This window comes from Cryptomeria japonica, chromosome 1 (assembly GCF_030272615.1).
Source record: "Cryptomeria japonica chromosome 1, Sugi_1.0, whole genome shotgun sequence".
Lineage (NCBI taxonomy): Eukaryota > Viridiplantae > Streptophyta > Pinopsida > Cupressales > Cupressaceae > Cryptomeria > Cryptomeria japonica.
In genome coordinates, this window is record NC_081405.1 from 113004679 (window position 1) to 113031926 (window position 27248).

The 27248-nt window shown below is 38.8% G+C and overlaps 1 protein-coding gene across 1 annotated transcript in view; it reads right to left on the reverse strand.

The window, feature by feature from the left end:
* Nucleotides 1–27248, reverse strand: part of LOC131026839 (probable mitochondrial-processing peptidase subunit beta, mitochondrial) — a 58752-nt gene that overhangs the window by 4989 nt on the left and 26515 nt on the right. Inside the window, exons 2-5 of the mRNA XM_057956829.2 lie at nt 27035–27199; nt 16264–16401; nt 15993–16144; nt 15746–15854 (exon numbers count right to left, since the gene is read on the reverse strand). Coding sequence (XP_057812812.1) covers nt 15746–15854; nt 15993–16144; nt 16264–16401; nt 27035–27199 — 564 coding nt within the window. The remainder of the gene's footprint in view (nt 1–15745; nt 15855–15992; nt 16145–16263; nt 16402–27034; nt 27200–27248) is intronic.

The window sequence follows — 27248 nt, forward strand, 5'->3', positions numbered from 1 at the left end:
CCTGGGCAAATGTGCGACTTAAGGTTTCAAGGCGTCCTTATACAAGTGAAAAGTGTGACTTAAGGCAACAACCCGTCCCTAGCACATGGAAAAGTGCGACATAAGGATTTGACACCCCTCTTGGCAATGAAAAGACAACACTTTTATGCTAAAGAGGTGTGATTTGAATCAATATGTTTCCCATAGGCCCCACCACAATTGATGATGAACATTTTTTAAAAATTTTGAATGGAAATCCAAGTCGGCCTTATAGGATCAGTTGCAAAACATTTAATGATGGTTGCAAAGTCGGCTAATATGAGAAGGTGCGATTCTTCTTCAACAACTATATATTGTGTTTGATCATTTCATTTGATCAAACACAAATTCATCAGCTTTCAGCGATTCTAATCAGATCCACGACCAGGCATCAAACCATTGCCTTTGCCCTCCTAGAGGCCCGATCAGTATCAATGCCCCACTCAAATGATGAAGAGGATGCAAAGGAGAAAGCAAGGAAGAAAGCTACTTCCTTTGAGAATGAACTTCCCTTGCCACATAAAATCAATGCAGATCAGAACTATCTCAGACCTGAAACTTATAAAATCAGGCATATAAAAGTTAGAAATCAGACACAAATCAGGCCTAGGACACAAAATCAGATGTTTCTATGATCAGAAAATTCATTTCCAGATTTAGAGAAGCTAGTAGGAAGCGTGATTAAGTACTCTGTGCAATGTTTTGATTCAAATTATGTTTGTTTCCAGTTTTGATGCAAGGAGGATGAACATGCAAAGCAAGAAATGAAGATCAGCTCCAAGATGAAGGTTTACCAGCTCACATACAACCTCAAGATTTCACCACATGAGCAAAGACCAGGGCCCAAGGTGGACATTACAACACTTCAAGTATCAAGCTCATACAAGGCACCTGATGGGATCATCATCACAGACTATAAGGCAAGAGTAGGAGTCATCCACATCAAGGGAAGAACAAGAAGGCCCCAGGCTAGAAATGAGATATTTCCACCACATGAAGAAGATAATATTATACAAGATCACACAAGGAGTAAGGTCAATGCATTCAAGGTAAGAAGGAAGGTTCAAGCATAAGCATCACAAGGTCTACATCAAATGCAGCACTGAGGAGAAATTCCCAAACAAGAGGATGAAGGGTGAAATGATCAAGAAAAGATATGCCTCATTCATTCACACAACTCATGATGAGTTACAAAGATCAAGCAAACTGAGGTGGCACCCAATCATCATGTATCCAATCACATCATTTCAAGATAAGGCGTCCAGATTCAACGAACCTGACTCATCCATCAAAGAGATAACTACCACTTGGGGGCACAAAGTTCGATGCACCTACCGTTGTCATCTATTGGTCAAATTTTCAAAGGACATGTGTCCCATAAATTGTAATTTTGTCATTGGTCAAGCATTAAATGCTTTGCAATGGGTATAACAAACCCTAACTAGGGTTTCTATCTTTCAATCTTGGCCATTGATTGTGAATCAATCCAAGCCATTCAATTGTAATAAGAGCACTATATAAGGCTCCACTTCTTCATTTGTAAAGGTTAATAGTAGGAGATTAATAGTTCAAGAGTAGAGAATAATCAATAGAGTAGAGTAGGAAGAGGAGGCAAAGATTGTTGCCAAGACATTGTTGTAAGAAGCATGTAAACTTCATTGAAGATAAGATGAAATTCCTATGTTGATTCAACGATTTGCATGGTCTCTAGTTCTCATTTGGTTTTATGTTGTTTAGATGAATGAAAGACTGTGCATGATCAATGGTGAAATTCATACATCCATACTACAAACACCTTGCCAGTGGTAAAGTGCCTTGCGTAGTCAACTAGATCCATCTTAGCCAAGCTTAACTTCAATTATTGCTTCTTCATTGATATGCATCAACTTGATTGTGTCTATGCTTGTGGTGATGATTTGAAAATCATAAAGCTATCCTTAGATGATTGGACTAGCCTTGTGGAGATGTTTGTTGCATGTCGAAGTAAAGCTTAGTTGAATTTCATCAAAGATTGTCCATTGCTCTTGTATTCATAGGATTAGATTAGCTTCCTAAACCTTTTCCTTTTTTTCCTTTTTTTTCCAAATCAAGTTAATTTCCACGTTCCAGCAATATTCCAAGCATTCAAGCATTCAACGTAAGTCCACCTTGTGATTCCAGCAATATCACATCAAATGACTAAGTCTATCCAAGAGCACATCAAGACCTGACATTTGAGAACCTTGGAATCGTCCCACTTGATCATGCAGCTTAGTATTTGGGAATCTTTGTTCAAGAGAGGATAGAATACTTAGTATTTTATTTTGTATTGCATAGTGTGTAAAAACACCATCAACAAATACCCATGACTAGAGCAAGTGGAAGTGGATGTTTAGCACCATTTGTGCCAGAGATTGATACATAAAACTGGAACAGAAGAGCAAGGACAATGTCAATAGACATGACCAGAGATATGGATAGAGAGATGGACAAGCATGAGGCAAGATTTTGTAGATTGGAATGTTGGGATTAAGTTGTCTCAACCTTTGCAAGTCCTAACATTGATAATTGCATTTGTTTATTGCCTACTGATGTCAAGTCATCTAGTCGGACCCATCGGACAGGTGGCTTCCTACTTGGCGGTGACTGTGTGACACATCCAACCCATGTGGAGGTATGCCTCCCACTTAGAGAACCTTGGAACAATGATATGTAGGTGCCAAGTATTGGGTTATGACATGTTTATGACAGAATTTATGACAAGTAATGTCCCCTTTTGGGATTGACCTAAATCTTTCCCAAGCACCTATCAAAGTCCGCTGACTTTCCCTTGGTTATTTCTGAAATCAGATATTCTGTTTGGATTGATTGACTTGCTTGTCTCTTTCAATGCTTGATCTTGAATGATTGCCTGATCTGCTTTATATCTTATGACTGATCTGCTCTTTATGAGCAGTGATGCTAATTAAATTGTTTCCCTTCTTTCATTATCAGTCTACTGATTACTAATTGCAGATCTGCATGTCTGATCTGATATCTTGTTTTTCATTCCATTGATCATTCAATATAGACATCTTCATTGATGATTCAATCACCCTATGGCTGAGAATTTAACCCCATTTGCTGGTTGATGATTCTGCTGATCTTCTTATTCTATTACCCAATATAATGATCTAATTCACCGTGGCTAATCTATGCCCTCCCTCAAACATTCAACAATCTTTATTTAAAATTGCTCCAAGGAAGGCAACTTCATGAATGGATATATCCCTTTGCAAGGGGTAGCAACTTCCAATTTATAGGCATCCTTTCATATTCAAAATTGGGCACTCCATTAGGGAGGTTGGCCCTTACAAAATATAATCTTCTTTTATTTAAAACCATATTTAACACCAAGATGGGGTCAGCTTGATGAACTAGAACAGATTTAATTTAATTTTAAATTGGGTCAGCCCTTTGCTGGTAGTTATTATTATTACTATATTTTTTCTAAAAATTTCGGTCAACCCCTATCAATTCCTTCACTCGTTTTGTACTAATAGGTCTTTGGGGTTTGCTCTCTATGACAAGGCATGACATTTATGACAAGATTTATGACACTTAAATATGATAGCTTATGACAGCTATGACACATTTCATGACAACTGACTATTCCTGGAGGTGGGCGCCAGTGCATACAAGGGTGTTGCATAACATGAGGGCATTTGCATGTTGGGGAAATATTTTGTATGTAAGGAGGTAGCCCAAGTTGGAAATTCTACGACGGTTTATGATGCTGCACTGTGCTTTTGGAGTGTGGGTTTTTTTACCTGAAAGGTGGCTTCCTACTTGGCAGTGACTGTGACACATGCAACCCATGTGGAGTAGGCCTCCCACTTAGAGGACCTTAGATTAATAATATGTAGGTGCCAAGTATTGGGTTATGAAATATTTATGACAATTTATAACAAGATTTATGACACACGTATGATAGCTTATGACAGAATCTATGACAACTGTGACACATTTTATGACAACTAGCTATTCCTGGAGGTCGGCACCCATGCATGCAAGGGTGTTACATTACATGAGGGTGATTTCATGTTGGGGAAATATTTTGCATGTAAGGAGGGTGCCCAAGTTGGAGATTCTATTATAGTTTATGATGCTATACTATGCTTTTGGAGTGTGGGGTTTTTACTTGAAAGGGTTTTCCCCACGTATATTGTGTGTTCTTTCACTATAACTGTAAAGATTTGAAATAAAAATTTGCAACATCTCCCCCACTAGATTAGTGTTTAGAGTGTTTTCTGCACCTTTGCTTTCTTTCAATTGTTATCGGAGCCTAACCAATTTTGGTTCAATTGTTGGGTAGCAGGTTTTTTGTATCGATCTCAATTTGAGTGGGAATTTTCGCAAAGGGTTTTTCCAAAATCTTGTTGCAAGAAGAAGATAGCAAGCACATCCAATAAATTTGAGATGGAGAAGTTTAACGGTGGCAACTTTGAATTGTGGAAGTTACAAATGGAAGATATGCTTGTAGAATGCGATCTATGGGCTGAAATATCTGCATCAAAACCAGCCAACATGACTCATAAGACTTTGTTTGGTAGACTCTATATTATTGAATGTCCATGAAGAGAAGATTGTGAAAGAGCTTTCGAAAAAACTTGGAGATGTTTATTAGGCTAAATCCCTAGTAAACAAGTTATTCCTAAGAGAAAAAAAATGTATTCTCTAAAGGCAAAATATGGAAGATCCATAGCAGAATATCTGAACGCCTTTCACATGATTGTTGCATGGTTGGGTTCTATTGGTGACAAGATAGAGGAGGAGGATTGTCGCATGCTTCTATTATGTACTTTGTCAAACTCATGGGACCACCTTGTAATGGCCATCAAGAGTATTGTTGTGACGTATTCACACATCGCCCCATTGCAAATGGGGACCCCTACTTTTTGCTTTCTAGAGTTAGTTTTCTTTGCTTGGTTGTCTGGTCTTGGCTATTAGCCTTTGCATTGGAGAGTTGTCAGAAAGATCATTAGGATAGCAGGTTTTGCTTGAGTTCAAATTGGTCAATAGATGGTCCAGGTGAGGGTCTCTTTGAAAGCCTTTCGTAGGTCAGGCTTTGCTCTTGTTGCTAGGTTATGTCTTGTTTGAGTTTGAGGAAGTCAATGAAGCTTTATGAGTGAATATCATCTTTGAGGGTTTGAGATTGGTCCAGTTGATGAATGATGAAGTTCTAGGCATTGATTGATGTGAAGCTGACCTATTTATCCTTGAGAAATGCCTAATGATCAAGTCTAGACTTGGAAATTTGGAGAAAGGTCAAGAATTTGAGCATTTTTGCAAATTTTGCTCCTAGCCCTTCCAAAGGGTCTAGAGCGAAATCTTCCTTAGCCCCCTTTTGACTCCTATTCTAGACAAAATTTTCACTTTAAGGCATGGATTTGGGGGAAATAAGCTTGAGTTCACCTTTGGAGATGCCTTGGATAAGCTTGGATATGGAAATTTGATGAAAAGGTCAAGATTTGAGCCTAAAAGACAGATTTCGCTCCTGACCCTTCCAAAGGGTCCAAAGCAAAATCCTTAGAGAGACCTAATTTGTCATCAAAAGCATTGAATTGACATCACCTTGAAGGCAAATGGACTTGATTAAGATGAAGGAAGGATCTAAAAACCAAGTCTAAGAACAAAGTTGAGGGAAAAATGAAGAAATTTAGCCTAAAACATGAAATTCGTTCCTAACCCTTCCAAAGGGTCCAGAGCGAAATTCCTGGATAGATCCTATCCTTCCAGGGGTACCTAGGCGAAATGGTTAAAATGCACTTTTCATCCAACTTTTGAGACAGGAACTCCTTTAAGGTGGTTTGCTAGCATGTATTGAGGTAAGAGCAATGTGATTGAGGGAGAAGTTTGAATGTTTGAGTGATATCTAAGGCAAATTCCTCAATTTCGCTCCTGACCCTTCCAAAGGGTCCAGAGCGAATTTCCTAATATCTCCCTTCCTGGTCTTAATTTGCCTCAAAAATCTTGTCCTTATGACGTATGAATAGAGAATTGATGCGTGAAACAGAGTGAAGTGAGGAATTTGTGCAAAAAGCAAAATTTCGCTCCTGACCCTTCCAAAGGCTCCAGAGCGAAAAATTTTCAAGCTCTTGACCCTTCCAAAGGCTCCAGAGAGAAATTCCCCAAAAGACTTATTTCTTCACTAAGGACATTGAATGGTGGTCATGCATGGCAAAGAAAAGGATCAAGGATCAAATCTAAAGCAAAGATGAGTGAAAAAGGGTGTGAATTGAGCCAAAAAAGAATTTTGCTCCTGACCCTTCCAAAGGGTCCAAAGTGAATTTCTCCATGAAGCATTATACCTTGCTCCAACCAACAAACTAACTCATTCTCAAGCATTTCTTTAAGGCAAAAGACTTCTTGTTGATGATTAAAGGATGAGAAATGGAGTTTTGTGAAGAAAAATCAAGTAAAACATGAATTTCGCTCCTGACCCTTCCAAAGGGTCTAGAGCGAAATCCTTAGGATAGCTTACTTCCTCACCAAAAGCAATGAGTAGGCACTACTTTGAGAGCAAGTTGACTTGATGGTGATAGAAGGAAGTTTGAGAAGTCAAGTTCAAGGCAAAGAAAGGAGAAAAGAAGTGTGAAATGAGCTTAAAGACAAATTTCGCTCCTGACCCTTCCAAAGGGTCTAGAGCGAAATTTCTTAAAACACTATTTTCCTCCTTATTCAAGCCAAGATCTTTGTTCCTAGGACATGGTGGAGAGAGGATGGATATATACTTGCCTTGGGAACTGAATGGAAGCAAAGGAAATGATGGAATTAAGACTAAATTGCAAATTTCGCTCCTAACCCTTCCAAAGGGTCCAGAGCGAAATTTCCTATAACCTCTTTTTGCTCCTTGTTGAGACCAAGATCTTGATTTCTAAGGCATGGTTTGGAAAGAATTGATATGTACTTGCCCTTGAAAGGTGATTTAAGGCAATGAAGTGATAGAATTGAAGCTAAATCACCAATTTCGCTCCTGACCCTTCCAAAGGGTCTAGAGCGAAATTCCTTATAGGTCCTGTCCTTGGCCAAGGTCCAAAGCGAAATTTCCTAAAGCACTATTTTGCCCCTTGTTTGAAGCATAGATTTTGTCCCTATGGCGTAAGATTGATGTATTCTTACCTTGAAAGGAGATTTGAGGCAAAGAAATTGTGAAAATTGAGCTAAAATGCAAATTTCGCTCCTGACCCTTCCAAAGGGTCCAGAGCGAAATTCCTAGGAGATCTAAAGTTTTGACTAAGTCCTTGAGCAAAACCCATTCCTAAACAATTTTGGAGGCAAATGCTTTGATCTTGGTAAGGTAAGGTTGAAAATGAAGTCTAATTGAGCAACTTTGTCCAATTTCACTCCTGACCCTTCTAAAGGGTCCAGAGCAAATTTCACTATAGGGCCTATCCCTAGAGGGGATCTTGAGCGAATTTCATTCTAATGCCCTCTTGTTGATGATTTAAGGTGAGAAATATCATGTTAGAACAAATATATCATGTATACTTAATCATCCTTTGTTTGTTTTGCAGATTAATAAAATCAAGATGGAGGAGGATCAGGCTAGGACAAGGAAGACCTATTCAAGTTCCATCATCATCAAGGACACTTCAAATGCATGGAGGAGGACTCAAGGTGCTTCTAAAGCATTGGAAGACTTCAAGTGTTCAAGGAGTTGCAAGCTATCCTCAAGATCTTCATTTTACCACATGGAAAAATCACAGGATGATAGAGAAGGATCTTACAAGCACTTCAAGGTGAAGTATGCTACCAAAGGAGGAGTGATTTGACCGTGAAGAGGCCTCATCAAACACATGGGAGTCAAGGGGTTACATCATTCACTAAGTACATCTAGGATGAAGGAAGGTCAATGCAAGGGCAAACGCAAGATAAGGTGGCATCCCAGTCACTATTCCTCCAGTCAGATAGCCCCACCTCAGCATGTCCAAATTCAATGTACCTGACTCACCAGTGATGGCACAAACCTCAAGGCACCTACCCCTGACATCTATTGGTCCATTCTCATGAAATGTAATTTTATCATTGGCTAAAGGAGTTTGTTATAACAAACCCTAATTAGGGTTTTTATCTTGTAATCCTAGCCATTGATTGTAAATCAATCAGAGCCATTGAAATCTAAGGAGCTCTCTATATAAAGCTCTGGCTCTTCATTTGTAAAGGTTAATAGTTAGTTCATAGAGGTTAGAATAGCTAATGATTAATAGCAAATAAAATAGCAATTATAGTAGATTAGGAGGAGAAGGCAAGAAATTGTTGCCTAAATTGTAAATGAACTCCATTTTCATTGAAGTTAAGGTGAAATGTGTTCTTTCTTGCAATATGCATGGTTTCTTGTTGAATCTTCATTTTAGATGATAGATAATTAGATTGAATGAAGGAAGTTATTGAATGCACTCCCGTGGAATCCGCTTAGTCCAAACCACTAGCCTCTTGTTGATTGTAAGCGCGCCCTGTGTGGTCAACTAGCATTGAATGAGTTTAATCTCGAGTCGTTACATGTCTATTGGTCATGCATTAGCTTGAATGGTGATCAGTGTTTGACAGTGATGATTTGAATATATTCGAAGCATCCCTTAGAAGATCGCACTGAGTTGGTGTCGGATTGTTCAACCTGATGGTGAGACCCAGCCCAGTAGGACTCCACCTAGTCGTTCATCCATCTTCTTGCATTCTAGGTCTTAGAGTAGACTTTCAGAGCCTTTCATCTTTTGATATTTCTTTATTATCTCGATGAGTAGATAGGACTTGAGTTCCAGCAAATCATATGCTCGGGCATTCGAATGTAAGTCCCCTTTGTGATTCCAGCATAATCACATCAGACCAAATTGAGCTTATCCACACGTATAGAACCTACATACCAGAACCTTGGAGTTGCCTCGATTGATCCTTAGGCGAAATCTTCAACAGTCGGGGAAACTTTGTTCAAGAGAGGATAAGATACCTTGGTATTTTATTCTGTGTTCGCATGTGCATGAAAAATACATCATTAAGTACCACCACCAAGTTCAAGATGGATGAGGTGGTTGCATAGTTACTTTCTAAAGAGATGCAGAGAAAAACTTATGAATCGGCTAAGGAGGCCCTTGTTATTTGTGGTAGATCGAAAGAGAAAGGCAAGGAGGACGAGAAGTCTAAATCCAAATCCACGAGGAGATCTTAGTCTCCTAGAACGTCCAAGGCAAAATGTTAGAACTGTGGCAAAATCGGTCATTTCCACAAAGAGTGTGAGAAGAAAAAGAAAGGTAAATAGAACTTCTCCAATTCCGATTCAGATAAATCCCTTTGTAACTATAGCATTGTAAATTGTATCCCTACACAATTTCATCCGCACCTAGGCCTCACTTTTGTGTTCCAGCCTCCCATGCTCTAATTCTATTTTGATTCTACCCACACCCACCTAAATTCAGCATCCTTTGTACCTGTGTAGGACCCTGTTGACGAACATCTGGGAACAGATTCTGCGCAACATCCTAATTCCGAAAGATTCATGTTTGTTCGCATCTGACATCAGAGACCAGGCAACCCAATGCCACACGATCCCGCACTTTCAGGCCAAACTTGTTGTCACAAGCACTCCTCTATTTCTTCTACTCAGCCTTAGCTCTGTGTCTGCATTCTATGGCTGTAACTTGTTGTTACTACTGTCTTATGTCTACTAAACAAAAAGAACAAAATTCAATCAGCATTCAGCCCTCTTTCAATAAAATTGAGGTTGGATCTATTGAATTCAATCTCCTTTTAATGTTTTGTAAGAAAATATATGGACTTCCTAGTTTACATTGCTTAGCTTGCAGATGCCCCTACTTGTTGTGATGTATTCACACATCGCCCCATTGCAAATGGGGACCCCTGCTTTTTGCTTTCTAGGGTTTGTTTTTCTAGGTCTTTTAGGGTTTTGTCTGTAGCCTTTAACTTTCGAGTGTCGCCAAGGGGATCACCTGGACAGAAGGTTCTGCTTGAGTTAGGTCAAGTTGGTGAGTGATGAAGGCTGGAATGTCTTGATCCTGAAATTTGGCTAAGTCTGGAATGTCCTGATCCTGAAATTTGACTAAGTCTGGAAAACTGAAAATCCTCCAAAAACTAGATTTTGCAATATAGCTCCTGGAGGTCTGAAACCACTCTCAAACATCCTGAAAGTATATATGGAATATAACTTAAAGTATAAGAAACTTATACTTAAATGTTATATTCCATAAAATTATCCTAACGGAGAGTCTAAAAATGTCAAATTTCGCTCTTGACCCTTCCAGAGGGTCCAAAGCGAATTTCGCTCCTAACCCTCCCAGAGGGACCAGAGCGAAAATCAACCTAGGACTCATTTCTTGCCTTATTTGACCAAATTTTGATTTGCAAGGCATTTTGAAGGGAAAATTGGAAATGTTTGAAAACCTTAAAAAAATGATGGATCCTAGCCTGGAAGAGGAATTTCGCTCCTAACCCTTCCAGAGGGTCCAGGGCGAAATTTCCAAATCCTCCTATTTTCCTTGCATTTCAAGATGAGATTTTGGTTTTCATGACTTGAAGGAGAGTAAGGCAAGATGTTTTATGCCATGGAAGTGATTTGAAGATGAAAGGATTGGAAAATAGGCCTAAAACCTAAAAATCGCTCCTGACCCTTCCAGAGGGTCCAGGGCGAAAATCTCAAAATCCCCTATTTTGCCTTACAAAACAAATCAAACTTGGATTGGGTGAATGAAGAGGACTATTTCCTAGCTTTGTAAAGTGGACTGAAGTTGAGATGATGAAAGAGTAAGCCCAAGCAAGGAAAATCGCTCCTGACCCTTCCAGAGGGTCCAGGGCGAAATTCACATTTTCACCTAATTTCCTGATAAAAAATTGAAATGCAAGACTTGATTAGGTGAAACCAAGAATAAGCTCGCCTTCCAGGAGATTTTGGAGTGAAAGAAATGAGATATTCTAGACCTAATTGGAAAAATCGCTCCTGACCCTTCCAGAGGGTCCAGGGCGAAAATATCAAAAAAATCTATTATTCAACCTTGTTTGATTGAGTCTAAGGCAAATTGCAAGATTGAGAATACAAAGACATGGAAATTTGCAAATATTGGTTGAGAAAATTTCAATTTTATCAAGTGAGCAAGTCTAGACAAGGGGTTCAAACCATCACTTTCGATATCTTGATGCTTAAGGAGTCTTGATCAAACTTTAACATTCCTAAGCTAGCCTATAGCCTTTCATTAAATTTGCCTATTTCAAGACATTTGGAAGACTAAAGCAAGTTCGCATAAATTAAGGCATTCATAATTTGATTAATTAAATTCTAAGCCTTAAAATAAATGAAAAATCCACCTATGGGCCTTGAAATTAATTTTAAAATTTAAAAAAAATAAAAGGTGAGCGCTCAAGAGCATTTATTTGCTTTTACAAGCAAGTCGGCCTCCTTTTAGGTGGGATTTTATCTTATTTTATTACTAAAAACCTAGTTCGGCCTCATGGTTAATTAGGGTGAGGGCCCTATATAAGAGAGGGATGTTGTAGCAAATGCAAATCATTCTTTCATTCCTTCTTATGCGAATTTAGAGAAGCAGATTGGAGGAGCGAAATCCAACAGGTTGGAGGCTAAATTTCCAGAATTTTCTAAGTGTTGGAGGCTAAATTTCCAGAATTTACTAAGTGTTGGAGGCTAGTGAAGGTGACGTTCTTTTGAAGGTTGATCAAGACATAATTCATCCAAGAAGGCCAAGCAATTCAATCCTCATCCAGCAAATTTTGAGCTTCTTTTTCCATTTTTTCAAGGTTCGCAGTTAAGCATTCAAGGAGGAGGTATGAAGAATCTTTTTTTTTTAAGTTCTTATTCAAGACTTATTGTGATTTCATAGCAATTTTGTAAAGTCTAAGTCTTGAAAATCCAATTTCCATTCATAATTAATTTGAAAATGTATAATTCTTGACTTATCATGTCTTTTTCAAATTAATATCTTAAGTTATACCCTTGAAGGGTCTTAAATTTCATGCTTTAAGGTATGATGCTCAAAGACTAATTTTAAGTTTTTGTGTAGGTTTCAAATAACCACCCAAAGCCGGAGGATCTATTACTTAGCAGACTCTCAACAAAGAAGATCGGGCAAGGACAAGAGCGACCTCATCCCATCTAGCATCGACAAGGACGGCCTTCTTCGGTCAAGCATCATCAGGAATAACCTCTTCCAATCCAGCATTCCAAGGCGAGGTACATCATCATCCTGCACATCAAAGACAAAAGAAGTCAGAGCAAGGGTTCGTTGAAGAAGCAGATAGTTTCAGATGAATTAATTAAAGCTAGCTTCTCAACATCATCGAATTGGATATCTACCAAGTTGCAAGTATCAGACAAGGTGGCATCCTAGTCATCACTCCTCCAGTCGGGTTGGTCCACCTCAGCATGTCCAGATTCAATGTACCTGACTCATTAAAGGTGGCACAAACTTTGATGTACCTACCCCAGCTATCCATTGGTCGAATATTCCAAAGAAGACATGTGTCCAATTAATACAATTATTTCATTGGTCAAAATGGAGTTTGTTGTAACAAACCCTAATTAGGGTTTTCATTGTAGAATCTTGGCCATTGATCTCAAATTGATCTTAGCCATTGAATTGTATTAAGGGCACTATATAAGCCTCGGCTCTTCATTTGTAAAGGCTAATAGAAAGTAGTTAGTGAATAGTGGAAAAATAGTGGGTAAATAGTTAGTGAATAGTCAGTTAATAGTATAGAAATTAAAGTAGAGTAGAGAGAGAAGGCAAAGATTGTTGCCAAGATGTTGTAAAAGACTTGTAAAACTTCATTGAAGAAATGGTGAAATCTATGGGTCGATTCAATAATTTGCATGGTCTCTATACTTCTCAGTTTTGATTTCATGTTATTAGATGAGTGGAAGAAATGTGTTTGATTGATGGTGAAATTCGTATATCCATACTATTAGCAGTTTGTTGATATATGGGCATAAAGGTTTGGATATTTGGAGTGAGTTTTCATGTTTTTCTAATGAGAATTCAATTAAGTTCATTTTGAGTTGTGTTCAAGATGGTTTCATGATGTTGGACAAACCCTATCATATTTCAAAGGAATCTATTGTAGTCAACTGGAATCATTCAGCTTAAGCTTAACTTCAATTGTTGCTTCTTCATTGATATGCATCAGCCTGATGGTGTCTATGCTTGTAGTGATGATCTGAACATCATAAAGCTTTCCTCCGAAGATCGCACTAACCTTGTGGAGATGGTCCTGGGATGTCAAAACAAGATTTAGTTAGAATTTCATCAAAGATCATTCATTGCTCCTACATTCTTAGTATCAAAATTAGATCCTTTCCTCGCCCTCATCCTTTTTTCTTTTTTTCAAAAAGTCTAGGCTAGTAAAATCCTGTGTTCCAGCAATATTCAAAGCAAATCAGACGTTTAGGTCGTCAAGTGTAAGCCCCCTTGTGATTCCAGCAAAATCACATCATACCACAGAGAGCTTATCCACACATAGAGATCCTACAGTAAAGAACCTTGAAGTCATCCCGATTGATCCTTTTCGCGACATCTTTAGCATTCGGAGACTTTATTCAAGAGAGGATAAGGTACCTTTAGGTATTTTATTCTGTGTTTGGTCGTGTACAAAATACACATCAACACTACTCCATTTCCATCCATTACAGCAACGTACAACTAGGATTGGCTGGTTGATAAACTCAACTGATGCTGAGTTGTTCCACAATCTCTAGGGGATCTTCTTTCATGGCCTTGCCTGAATAACATTCTAAAGTCCTTTTGGGATACTACTTCCACTCTAAGTAATATAGTGAATATGACTTGAGAGAAAAAAAAAAAGGCTATTTCATTACAAAATGCAGTCTTGGCAGAGGTGCACAAGCTAAATTAAAGCCAGTTTGAGAGTGCTGGTAAGTGATCACATTAAATGGGACTTCGGCAATCTGAACACATATGAGAAGTCCATTTTGCTAAACATGGCCAGCAATGGATTCAATTAAGGGATCAAAGAAGAAGATTAGGAGCATGGCTGAGCAGAAGTCCCCACCTCCCAAGATGATGAAATTAAATTTTGATGAAGCTTCAAACTGCAATATATGGGAGGTTAGCACGGGCTGGACTTCGCCACCTAATCCAATCATGTGTCACAATCATAAGTGGATGGAGTTCAAGATAGAGCACAGGAAGACGGGCAAGATGATTGTGCTTAATGATGGTTATTGGCCAGACACGAGATACACATCTTTTGTATCCCCCATTTTCAATGTCATCACATTTGCACATTCTATTAAGTGTGGCCAAATGAAGGCCACCATTTGTGAGAGAGACCCCAGTCTACAGTTCTACCATGAGTACATTCAGCCCATAATCCAGCAAAGGTGGGAGAAGCCAAACAAGCCTTTACACATGGCTGCACATGCATTGAAATTAGAGCGGTATGTGGATAGACCTGGCAGAATTTTTCTCCTTGAGGAACATGAGGTGAGGAATGACCTCATGGATTGGTCAGAGTTGAGAGGATAAGATTCACTAAACTCAATACTACAAGAGTTCAGGAAAGATTGACAGACACATTTTGGCACATCACATGCCAGTGGGTGGTAACTATATGGACCTCTAGAGGCACAAACTTGCCATACGCCTTGTCACACAGGTTTCTAGTTCCTTGGCTACTGAAAGGAACAAACCCAGATATAACTTTATCCACTCACTTAAGATGAACAAAATTATATCTAGTAGTGCAAAAAAGTTCAGTGCTTTAACAGTACCTTGTCTCTCATTGATAACAAGAACCTGAGTACAGATACATACCTGCAACATGATGGGATGTAGAGTCCAAGGAGCTGCAAAAGGTTTATGAGATTAGAAGCAGGATGTGTGTTGTGTAGCCAGGATTGATGGTCTCACGTTTTTGGATACAATTAAATCCCGCAATTCCAGGAATGAGTAATTTGTGAGATATGCATTAGAAAATAGGCTTGTGAGGTGTAGCTGTAGAATGTGTCCTTTTTTTTTTAATGATGCTATACTGTAATTTTATTGCAGGTTTTTTTATTTTGAACCGATTAACACTTGGGGCCCAATGCTTGCATCATGCTTCTTACATTTGTTTCAGTTACAGCCTCAACCAAAAGTAGAATTCCCAGAACTCACACCAAAGTTCATTACCCTTAGCACGTGCGTACATGCCAGATGCATCTGGTCTGCATGTAATAGCACTAAACTGGAAATCCTGCGAATGCAGGCAAGAATGAGGGTGTCTACCAATGCAAATGCCATTCTTGGATGCAAGTAGTGAGGCTCATGCAGTCATCTTTGCATACCTAACAAAAAGATTTGCATTACTTGAATGGGAATTGGCCCATGCTGTCCTTCCTGCATCTATTGGAGTTGTCTAGGGCATGTTATTCCTATAATTAGTATTTTTCCAATTAGTGGTCGTTTATAGGTCAAAAAATCGGATTAATTCATGCCAGCAATATTGTGGATTATAATTTGAGCTGTTGTTCATTTTTTGGGAGGGGGGCCAATTTAACTCTTGTTTTGCAAGTCATTTCAGGCATAACAAAGTTATACATGTAATAAAAATCCCCATAACTAGGAACCTATTAAGTTAAACATAGCTGAAGGTACACCTTCAAATAATATTAACCACATTAATTCAAAATAATTAGTCAAAACAAGTACTCATATAAGAACAGAAAGAAAATACAAGATACAAATCTCACCTTTGCTACAGCATAGACACCAAAAAGACCTGTATCTATAAAATTTGTGTTGAATGCTGTTATACTATCCGCTAGGTCATTTTCAGCAACCTTTCGTGCAAGTTCTGACCTATTGTTAAAGTATTAAAATTTCATTTGTAAGCTTGGATTCTGACTAAATTATTAATTTAAAGTGTAGTTAGCAGTTCAATTTTTCTACTGTAAGTATTCAATGTTCATCATAAAGTTATAAGTGTCAATCCTATACCCTATGTTTGCACCGGCACCAGCACTCTTTCTCCAGCCCCCCAGTAAAGCTTGGATCACCATCAATGCAAGTGAATCTGGATTGGTCGATGAAGCTCCCTTAAAAGCTACTGCAACATGTGCCAAAGGCAGATCATCATCTACAATGCGATTCTGAAAAAAATAATAGGGTGTATTAGCCAGCACACAAGATTGAAGTGTTTAACAAATCACTAGAAACATGTTTATAAACTGGTCATCAACAGCCAAAATTGAACATCACTAGGCTTAACCTCATATCCAGTGAAGACTGAGGGTTCTCTCTCCACTAACTGTCGGACAGTTGTAGGATCAGTAGAGAGGTTTGTAAACAATCTTTTTACTTGATCTACAATTTCTTCATGTTTAACAGCACCAGCTGCAGATACAACCTGCATCACTGATGGATGTTAAATACTGTTTCATAAGAGGCAGGTACTTCAGTTATGTGTACAAAAATTGCTGCATTATATAAGATTGCAATTCAAGAAAAAGAACTTTGTCAGGCCTTCATGAAAACACATTAACTTCCAGAATAGTAAAGAACGGGATGATTCCACAGAATTGGTATGGCATTTAAAAATGGCAATATAAGTTTCAACTAAAATATCTCATTATTTGAAGACACGCTAAAATATTGTAATGTCCCCAATTTTTAAGGTGACATTTAATCAAATTGATTTTTATTAAGTTATCAAAATATAAATAAAATATTCATATGATGACTTAATATTAATTAATTTAATTAGAAGAAACAATAAAATAATTATATATTATTATAAGGGCACTTTTTTTAATTAAAGTTCTCCAGTCGGCCTGACCTTCTAGATGTTTCTGAGGGGCTTTATAAGGAAGTCTCGGGGTTGTAGCAAAGGCATGCTTATGATTCGAGAAACATTTATGATTTCTAGAGACGAAAACCTTCAGGAGTTCAACAGAAGGGTTGGACGGAAACCTAACTCTTCTCAAGAGTGGATTCACGAGGGAGTTCACAGCTGAACCAAATTTGTGAAGTCTCTGTTAGTGACAAATTTGCAGATAAGTTCCTTTGACAGTTCTGAATCCTGATATTATATATATTTCTCAGAAAAACAGTATTGCAGATTTTGGAGGTGTTCGATATTATTTCAGATTGTGGGATTTATAATAAGAGTGACTAGTATCAGTGGACCCAATATTGGCGATGCTTGAAATTTTATATCTGCCTTCCTGAAGTTTGGTATTGCTGTGAATCTCTATTGGAGATAAGCGATATTAAGAGATTAGCGATTATATAATGTGCCAAAGAATAAATTAAAGATATTAGAGATTAACATTGTAAGGCGGCTGAAGGTTGTTATTATTTGTTACTTCCGTCACCAATGTGGCTTATGAGACACAGCACATAGGAGCTAGAATTTATCGAAGGATATTGAGCTAAGCATCCTAAAGTTTGGAGCTTGTTTGTTATTATAATTTTGGCATAAAGTCTGGGTTTCCTTCTAGTGTCGTGGCACCCAAAATATCAAATGGGAGATTTAATATATTGAAATAAAGACCTTTTCAGCCCAGGATATCATTATTTCATTTGCTTGATTGTTGGAGGCATTTATCCATATATTCGCAAGACTTCGATATGGATGTAAATTCCAGTTTGCGACAGGATTACAGAGGAGTCTACACTGGAAGAAATCCACTCATTTGTATAGCATGGTTAGCAGGAATATTACTGCATATTGTATGTTTGTCTGATGCATCGATCCACACTGCTAGAGTTGGTTTGTGGCCCCAATTGGAAATGTAATAAGCAGCAGATTCTGTATATTACTATATTAGTGTCAGCGATTTTCAACGCTGGACATTAATAATCCCCTTATCAAATGTAACCTGGTCAGATCATATACTGTCCGGTGTATTCCTCTGTGCATTGGCATTGCTTTGACTTCCACTATATGGTATTCTCTGTTCATTTTTATGCATTAGTGATTATTGGTAAAACCATGTCTTACAATCTGAAAGATATATGGAAGTGGTAAGAAGTTTAGGAATAATCTGAATTGAGTGTTGTCAAGTGTGGAAATTAAAAGAATTATTGTGAGATTTCCTCATATTTCTATTTAGAGATATTACAAATATTTTATAAAGAGGTACATGGGCGCACTGTGCATTGGTATGCCTGTTGATTGTTTGGTGATAGTTACCAAGTTTGAATCCCTTGGTGGACATTGTTGCTTAAGTGTGTTTCAAGTTGGTCTTTGGTTCTCTAGTAAATGTTGTTTTCAGAGTACAGAGATGAGGTCCCCTGTTTATGGTTCTGTTGATGTGTATTTTGTACACGACCAAACACAGAATAAAATACCTAAAGGTACCTTATCCTCTCTTGATTAAAGTCTCCGAATGCTGAAGATGTCGCGAAAAGGATCAATCGGGATGACTTCAAGGTTCTTTGTTGTAGGATCTCTACGTGTGGATAAGCACCAGTGGTCGTTGTATATGTTGTTTTCTTCAAGGGGTCTTACGTACTTTCAGAGAAAGCTTGTCCACGTTACTTTCCTTCCAAATGCAGGAACAGGATTTTCCTAACACTAACGAATTTTCAAGAAATATCAAAAGATAATGGTTTTAAAGAAAGAATACTTGAACTAATCCTAAGAATGACTCAATGAAGACTAGACTTGATAAGATTCTACCAATTTCAGTTTCGCCAAGAAATTACAACTCTACTGGAATTGATGCGATCTTCTAAGGGGATTCAATAACTTTCAAATCATCAAGGATATGGATACTATCATAGAGATACATATCAATACTTCCAAGAATGATTGAATTCTTAATCAATCTCAATGTTTCCAGTTGACCACACAAGGCGTCCTTACAATCAGTAAGAAGCTAGTGGTTTGGAATATGAATCTTATCAAAGATCAAGCACAACACTTCGTCCTTCAAACTTAAAATTTAAATGCTATTTCAACTGAGAGTGATTCAAGAAGATAAACAATCATGAAGATAGCCACAAGTATTGCAATAAAACACCATAACTTCAATATTTTATTGATCTCATAGCCAAATGGACAACAATTGTTCAAAATTCTTTCTTCACTACAAAATCTTTCTACAACAATAACTTTCTAACTTTCTTCTCTCTAAGCTCTCTCTCCTTTTTTCTAACTTCTCTAACTCTCTAAAATGAAATGAGTGAGGGTATATATATAGCATCCTCAAATACAATGAATGGCCCGGATCAAAAGAAGATCAACGGCTGAGATTTTGACACCTAAACCCTAATTAGGGTTTGTTACAAAAAAGTCCCCATTTAGATAAACATCGCTAATCCATAGCCAATAAAGAATTGGCACAAATACCGAGGAGACATAGACCAATAGGAATTAAGTTGCCACATCATCCTATAACAACTTTTCATCTAGAATTTTGTTCCCTTTCCTATGCTCTTTCTTAGCATATTCAATGAATCTGGACACAATTCCCTCAATCTCAGCAATGGGAATCTCAGGAAGATTCTTCATTCGTTCTTCCAAGTGAAGGACTTGATCAAAAGCAGTGAGAAGAGTTGTCTCTCATCCAGGTTCAAGTTCTTTGGTCTTCTCAATCAGGAACATAGTAGTGTACATTTGATCTCGTTGCTTATCTGTGATGATGTTCTCCTCTTTGCAAAAGATGACCTTGATTCTATCCTCCAACTCTTGGATGTCCACATCTGTCTCGATCTCGATCCGCCTGTCAAGAATGGTACACAACACCTCAAACACCTTATCTTGAATTGGATGAATGATGCCTTCAACTCGGCTGCATCTGGTGTTGACGTCTTCAAAAAGGACCTCCTTCATCTGGAGCAGAGCTGACCACTGTAGGAGGTTATGGGTTCCTCCATCCATTATCTTTTCTTGTGCCAGAATCCATCTTGGTGTTTCTCTTATCACTTGTAAGACTGGAATGATTACATCTCTAGTGTGAGTGAATGCAGCTACAGTTATCATTAGATTATGGATAATCTCAAGGACCTGGATAGCTCGATGAACTGTCTTCATCATTCTTGTTGCAAATTCAACGGCTACCTTATGGGATTTATCAATCCAAGAACTCATAAGTTGAACCAAGCTCTTCACCCTTTCTGCCTCACCTACTGATTCAAGAGGGAGTGCTTGTAAAGGAGATACTGCTGGATCCTGACGTCTCAAGGGCTGATTAAGATGACTAAAATAGTTCCTCCAAGCACTGACCTCCCTCTCAAGCTTCTTATTCTTTTCCATTTCTTCTTTAAGTTTGTCTTTAAGTGCTTCAAATGAATTAGTTGCCTCTTCCATCGCTTGCTCGGAGGTAAGTGGACCAAGCTCAAATGTTTCTAAGTCATACTCTTCTACAAGAATCTCATCCTCATATTTGTCCACCACTGGTGTAGCTACCTGCACTTTCCTGGATCCAGTCTCATCTCTAATTACCTTAGACATCTTTGTGGCCTTCTTCTCCATTACCTCATGAGAATTTCCTATAAGGCTTTCCAAGTCAAACACATCTTCTTCCTCTTCAACCACAACTACCTTTGTCAGTCTCTCTTTTAGCCAATCAGGAATGGCAGATCTTGTTTCCCTCACTTGTATTTCTTTAGGTAGTGGTCTATCTTCCCGGAAAGGAGATGTTGCTTCATCATCATTCTTTTCTTCGTGTTGCTCATTAGCACCGACTTGGGGAGATTGACTTGATGAATGTTGAGGTGTCTGTCCTTTCTCTTGTTTATCATTTTGTACCATGGATTCCATAGACTCATCAACTTCATATACTATCTGCCTCTGATCTTCCCCTTGACTCGCCTCCTTTTCATGCCTAGAAGATGTGCTTGGTGGGTGATCAGGATTTGTTTTCTGCTTCTTGGAAGGTTCTCTCTTCTCAGGTCCTCCTTTCCTCTTTGAGCCTTTGGAATGAGAAGTATTCTCACTCACACTTGCTTCTCCTTCTTCTAGTCTTGCCTCCAAAGTGAATGTCATTGGTACATTCTGCTCCTTCAACTTTTGATGTTGTACATCCACCCATCTGCGAGTGCAAGATAAAACGGGAGCCATCAAAGCTCTCAAGTCTAAAACCTCGGGCTCATTCCAATCTATCTTCACTTCTTTGTCTTCTTTCTCATAGCACGACTGGAGGTATCTACCATTATCCTGGGCTTGATCGGCTACTCTATAAACTTTGCATTTCCTGATGAGATCTAAGGGTAGCCTGGAATGCATCTTTCTTTTGACCTGTAAATCACCTGGGAGATTCATCCAAAAGTCCTCCACCTGAAACTCATGCTTGTACTTCCTGCCGATTGTCTCCTCCATATAACCATGAGGATCAAAATTCTCTCGCGAGGCAAAGGATGTGAATGAGTATAAAGATAATTCCTTTTCTACATCTTTCGCGGCTTGAGTATTAGGACACACTTCAACTGAATTCCCTAGTATGATGGGCACAGGAATTCCATTTCCATGCTTGTGTCTGGATGCCTTCGCATAAGCTACCAACTGTCTAGTCACCTCAAGTAGTACTATCCTGTCTGTTGGATACCTTGGCAAAATGTAGGGAGGTGAAGGACACCCATGAACTCTGATGTATGTGAATTTTTTGAAACTGAATGAACCATGCACTATACTTCTTCACAAGCTCTTGTGCATCCACAGACAGTCAATTGTGAATCCCACCTTGCAATATCCTGGTAATGTTCATCGTGAAGGTGTCATTGACTAACTTGTAGTCACTTCTAGGCGGATGATGCAGATGAACATAAGAATCACAAACTCTTATTTCTTCGGGTCCTCTTCCAATCACTCCTCTGTGAGGTAGCCCTGCATACTCGAAACTCCTGATCAAGGCATATATAACATATGAGCTCATGTGGAATGATTTGGTGGGTCTTAGCCTTCTCAACTGTACGTCCAGACAATTGCTAATGATTCTGGCCCAATAGAGCATTCCTTTTCCTTGGACTATTGCTTGTATGAAGAAGAACATCCACTTGTCGAAGAAGGCGGCTTGAGAAGCACTTGTAACTCGATTGAGCAAAGTTATCAAGTCCCTGTATTCCTCCTGGAAGTCAATCCTATGTGGTGTATTGGGAATCTTGTTCAGGCGAGGCCGACTTTTGAGCAACCAATTCTTATTGATGAAGTTCAAACAAGACTCAGGGTCATCTTCGTAGATCGACCTTGCTCCTTCCAAGCTCTTGTAGATCATATCTTTATGGTCCGGAAGATGTAGAGCTTCGCCTATAGCTTCCTCTGAAAGGTAGGCTAAGATGTTCCTATCTTTGGTTACGATCGTCCTTGATTGTGAGTCATAGTGGCGGGCCCACTCGATCGTCAACTCATGACACTTGACTGCGGGAGGGAAACCTGCAGCCTTGATGATGCCACTCTCAATTATCCTCCTTGCAACAGGTGATGGCTTGCCAATGTAGGGAACCTCTCGAAACTTCTTCACATTGAAGTTTCCTAAATTGGTGTCTCCGATATTATTCCACTTGGACACGATCCTGGTCTCCAATTCGTCGCTCCTCTGATCTTCCTTGATGAGAGCCTGCCGACTAGTAGATCCTCCGGCTTTGGGGGTCGTCATTTGATGCCTACACAAAAATTTAAAATTAGTCTTTAAGCATCATACCTTAAAGCATAGAATTTAAGACCTTCCAAGGGAATAATTCAAAACATTAATTTGAAAATGACATGATTCCTCAAATTAATTATGAATGAAAATTAGATTTTCAAGACTTAGACTTTAAAAAATTGCTATGAAAATCAAAACAAGTCTTGAATAAGAACTTCAAAAGGGATTCTTCATACCTTCCTCTTGAATGCTTAACTATGAACCTTGGAAAATGGAAGAAAGAAGATCAGATTTTGCTGGATAAGGATTGGATTTTGGTCTCCCTTTAGATGAATTATGTCTTGATTAACCTTCAAAAGAAGTTCGGCTTCCACTAACCTCCAACACTTAGCAAAAATTTGCCTCCAATCTGCTAGAATTCGCTCCTCCAATCTGCTCCTCAAATTCGCATAAGAAGGAATGAATGAATGATTTGAATTCACCATAAAGCATCTCCCTTAAATAGGGCGCTCAACCTAATCCTCATGAGGCCGACTTAGGTATTTAGCAATAAAATAAGATAAAATCTCACTTAAAAGGAGGCCGACTTGCTTGTAAAAGCAAAGAAATGAACTTGAGCGCTCACCTTTTATTTTTTAAAATTTTAAAATTGATTTCAAGGCCTCCAAGGTGGATTTTATATTTGCTTTAAGGCTTTAAAAATTAATTAATTAAATGGTAAAGGCCTTAATTCATGCAAATTTGATCTAACCTCCCCAAATGTCTTAATTTTGGCAAATTTGGTGAAAATTTGGGAATATGGAGGTTTGATTGAGGCTTAATGAAGCTTCCTTTCTCTTTAGGCTTTGAAATATTTAAAGTGATGAAGGTCTAGATTCACTTCAAGACTTGTTTGAACCCCTTATCCATGCTTGTTCTCTTGATGAAATTGAAATTTTCTCAACCTATATTTGCAAATTTCCATGTCTTTGCCTTTACAATCCCTAAACTTAATCAATCAAGGTTGAATGATAGGTTTTTGATGATTTCGCCCTGGACCCTCCGGAAGGGTCAGGAGCGATTTTTCCAATTAGGTCCTGAATATCTCATTTCTTGATTCCAAAATCTCCTGGAAGGTGAGCTCATGTTTGCTTTGACCTAATCAAAGTCTTGCATTTCGAATTTTTATTATTTTTCATGAGGAAATTAGGTGAAAATGTGAATTTCGCCCTGGACCCTCTGGAAGAGTCAGGAGCAATTTTTACATTTTACGCCAAAATTCACCTTAGTTTGATCATTAAACTCCTCCAAGGCAATCTCCAGGGTTCATTTCTCTCCATCACTGGGTTAGCTCATCAAAACTTTGAAGGAAATATTGCATTTTTGGGAATTTCACTCTAGACCCTCTAGAAGGGTCAGGAGCGAAATTCTCTCTTGAGCTCAAAATTCTTATTTTTGAAGGTCCAAAACCTCTCCAATGCATTTCAAATGGGTTCTTTCACTGAAGTCCAGGCTTAGTTTTACTTGAATTTTGGAGGAAAAGGTGACTTTTAGGGTTTTTCGCCCTGGACCCTCTGGAAGGGTCAGGAGCGATTTTTCTTGCAGGCTTACTCCTTCATCATTTTGTCTTGAATCCTTCACTCAAAGCTAGGCAATGGTCTTCTTCATTCACTCCACCCAAGCTTGGTTTGTTCTTACAAGGCAAAATAGGGGATTTTGAGATTTTTGCCCTGGACCCTCTGGAACGGTCAGGAGCGATTTTCCTTCTCTGACCTAGAATCATCAAATTTTGAAACAAACATCTACTCACAAGTGGTCTCAAAGGCCTTTTCTACCTTGGTCTAGTCTTGCCTTCTTGAAAGGAACATGTTGGTTTTAGGATTTTCGCCCTGGACCCTCTGGAAGGGTCAGGAGTGATTTTTAGGTTTTAGGGCAATTCCTTCATCCTTTCAACTTCAAATCATTTCCAAGGCATAGAACATCACGCCTTACTCCTCTAAGTCCTGAAAACCACAATCTAATCTTGAACTGCAAGGAAAATAGGAGGATTTGGAAATTTCGCCTTGGACCCTCTGGAAGGGTCAGGAGCGAATTTCCCTCTTGGCTTCAAAATTTGCATTCTTAGCATTCCAATTCCACTTCAAGGCAATTCAAATGTCTTCTCACACGCCTGTCTAAGCTTAACTTTGCCCAAACTTTGGACGAAAGGATAGTTTTGAGGATTTTCGCTCTAGACCCTTTGGAAGGGTCAGAAGCGAAAATCAAGTTCTAGGCTTAATTGCTTCCTCTTGACAATCTCAATCATCTTCAAAAGGCAAAACACACTTCCTCACACCCATTCAAGCCATAAAAACTAAAAAGTTGCCTTGACCTTGCAAGAAAATAGATGTTTTTAGGAATTTCGCTCTGGACCCTTTGGAAGGGTCAAGAGCGAAATTCACCATTTGGCTCAATTCCTTCATTTTTTGATGATTTCTTGCAATCTCAATTTACTCCCAGGGTCAATTCTTTCTGTGTTTCACCTTATCCCATACTTGGCTTAGCAAAATTTGATATCAAAAGGTGATTTTGAGGAAATTCGCTCTGGACCCTCTGGAAGGGTCAGGGACCGAAAATTACAACCTTGACCAAAAATCTTCATTTTTCACCTTAAAACTTCTTTGCCAAGTGGGATTTCATGTTTCATCATGCTAGGATTAAGGTTTCATATCCAAGAAAGGCTAAAAAATGTGTTTATAAGGAATTTCGCTCTGGACCCTTTGGAAGGGTCAGGAGCGAAATTGCCTTTCCTAGCCAAAATCCTTCATTTTCTTCATTTCTAAACATGTCCAAGGTTTTCAACATGCTCATTCTTCCTTTCATCATGCCTTTGACACTTCAATTCGACCAAACTGAGCAAGAAATGTCTCCTATAGAGATTTTCACCCTGGACCCTTTGGAAGGGTGAGGAGCGATTTTAGGTTTTAGGCCTATTCCATCATCAGTTCAAGTTGAATTCACCTCTCAAAGGAAGAAAACACTACTCCTCTCTCATCCAAACCATAAAAACCAAAGAGTGACTTGATTTTGCAAGAAAAATAGGTGATTGAGGAATTTTCGCCCTGGACCCTCTGGAAGGGTCAGGAGTGAAAATTCTTCTTTTGGGCAAAATCCTTCACTTTCCAAGTTAAAACATCTTCAGGAAGCAAAAGAAAGTTATTCTCGTTTCATTCATGCCCAAAACTTGACCTTCTACACTGCATAATAAGAGTTTTTGGGAATTTCGCTCTGGACCCCCTGGAAGGGTCAGGAGCGAAATTTCCCTTCTTGTCCAAAATCTTTCATTTTGCAAGCTTCCAAATCTTCAAATGTGACAGGAACGTCCAATCCTCCCTCCAAGATACCCTGCACATCAAAACTTAGCCAAAGTTAGTGAAAAATAAGCTCTAATAAGATTTTCACTCTGGACCTTCTGGAAGGGTTAGGAGCGAAATCTCCATTCCAAGCCAAATTGCTCAGTCTTCAAGTTTCAAACCACCTCACAAGGCAAAGTTAGATCATTTTCTAGGCTAGGAACAGGATTGCAAGTCTATCCAAGGCAAAAAAATAGTGTTTAGGATGAAATTCGCTCTGGACCCTTTGGAAGGGTCAGGAGCGAAATTCCTCTTTCAGGCATCATCTTGCTCTTCAAAAATCAATCAAATCCCCCTCCAGGCAAGAACATATCAATTCACCCCCAAACATACCCTAGAAAGCATCACTTAGTCAAAAATGAGGAGAAAAAGAGGTTTACAATGATTTTCGCCCTGGACCCTCTGGAAGGGTCAGGAGCGATTTTGACATTTCCAGGCTAGATGTTACCTTGATTCGCTTCATCCTCCATCAAACTTAATCAAACCACCTCCTTTTCTTCACTGGCTCTGCTCAATTGACTTAGACAGGGAAACAAATAGGACCCTGACAAGAAAAACCCTCTTTCAATCTAGACCTGACCTGAGACCTATTCTCCCTGTTCCTTGATCTAACCAACTTAACTCTCTTGAAAGGCATCGTTCATTCTGACAATCTTGAGGCTTCAGGCAGACGGCTAACAACCTCCCTAAACAAGACTAGACTTAGCTTGAAAGAAACCCTAAAACGAGCTCCCAAGGTTTAGCCCTAATCTAGCCAACCCAAGCAAACCACTCACTCACTCAAAACCCTAAAAGCAAAGAGAAAAAACAAGCAAAGAGAAAGCAAAACCTAAGGCAAAAAAAGAGGGTCCCCATTCTAATGGGGCGATGTGTGAAATGGTCACAACAGGTTCCCCAGACTTGCCAATCAAAAAAATATCTATATTTCAGAAAGAGAAAACAAACACCCTTTAAATATTAGCAAAAAAACACTATTTCATAAAGAGAAGACATTAGCAAATATAACCAGTCATCCCATTCTAGCACAGTATAAAATGGCAGTAGTTATGTGCAAATAAGGCTACAAGGACAAAGAGTATACCATTCTAGGACCAGAGTAATGGGTAGAGATATACTGGTGCAAGTCTTTTCTGGATATAGTCCTAATGTTTTCTGCAGGTCCCAAAATAGTTCTCCCTAGTGGAGATTGAAAGAATGCTGCCGAATGCAAAAGATCAAAAATCACCTCCTCTTTTTGACTCTCTACCTGTTCAAGTGGCATAATAAAAATGTCAGGCATCCATAAATGCACCTTT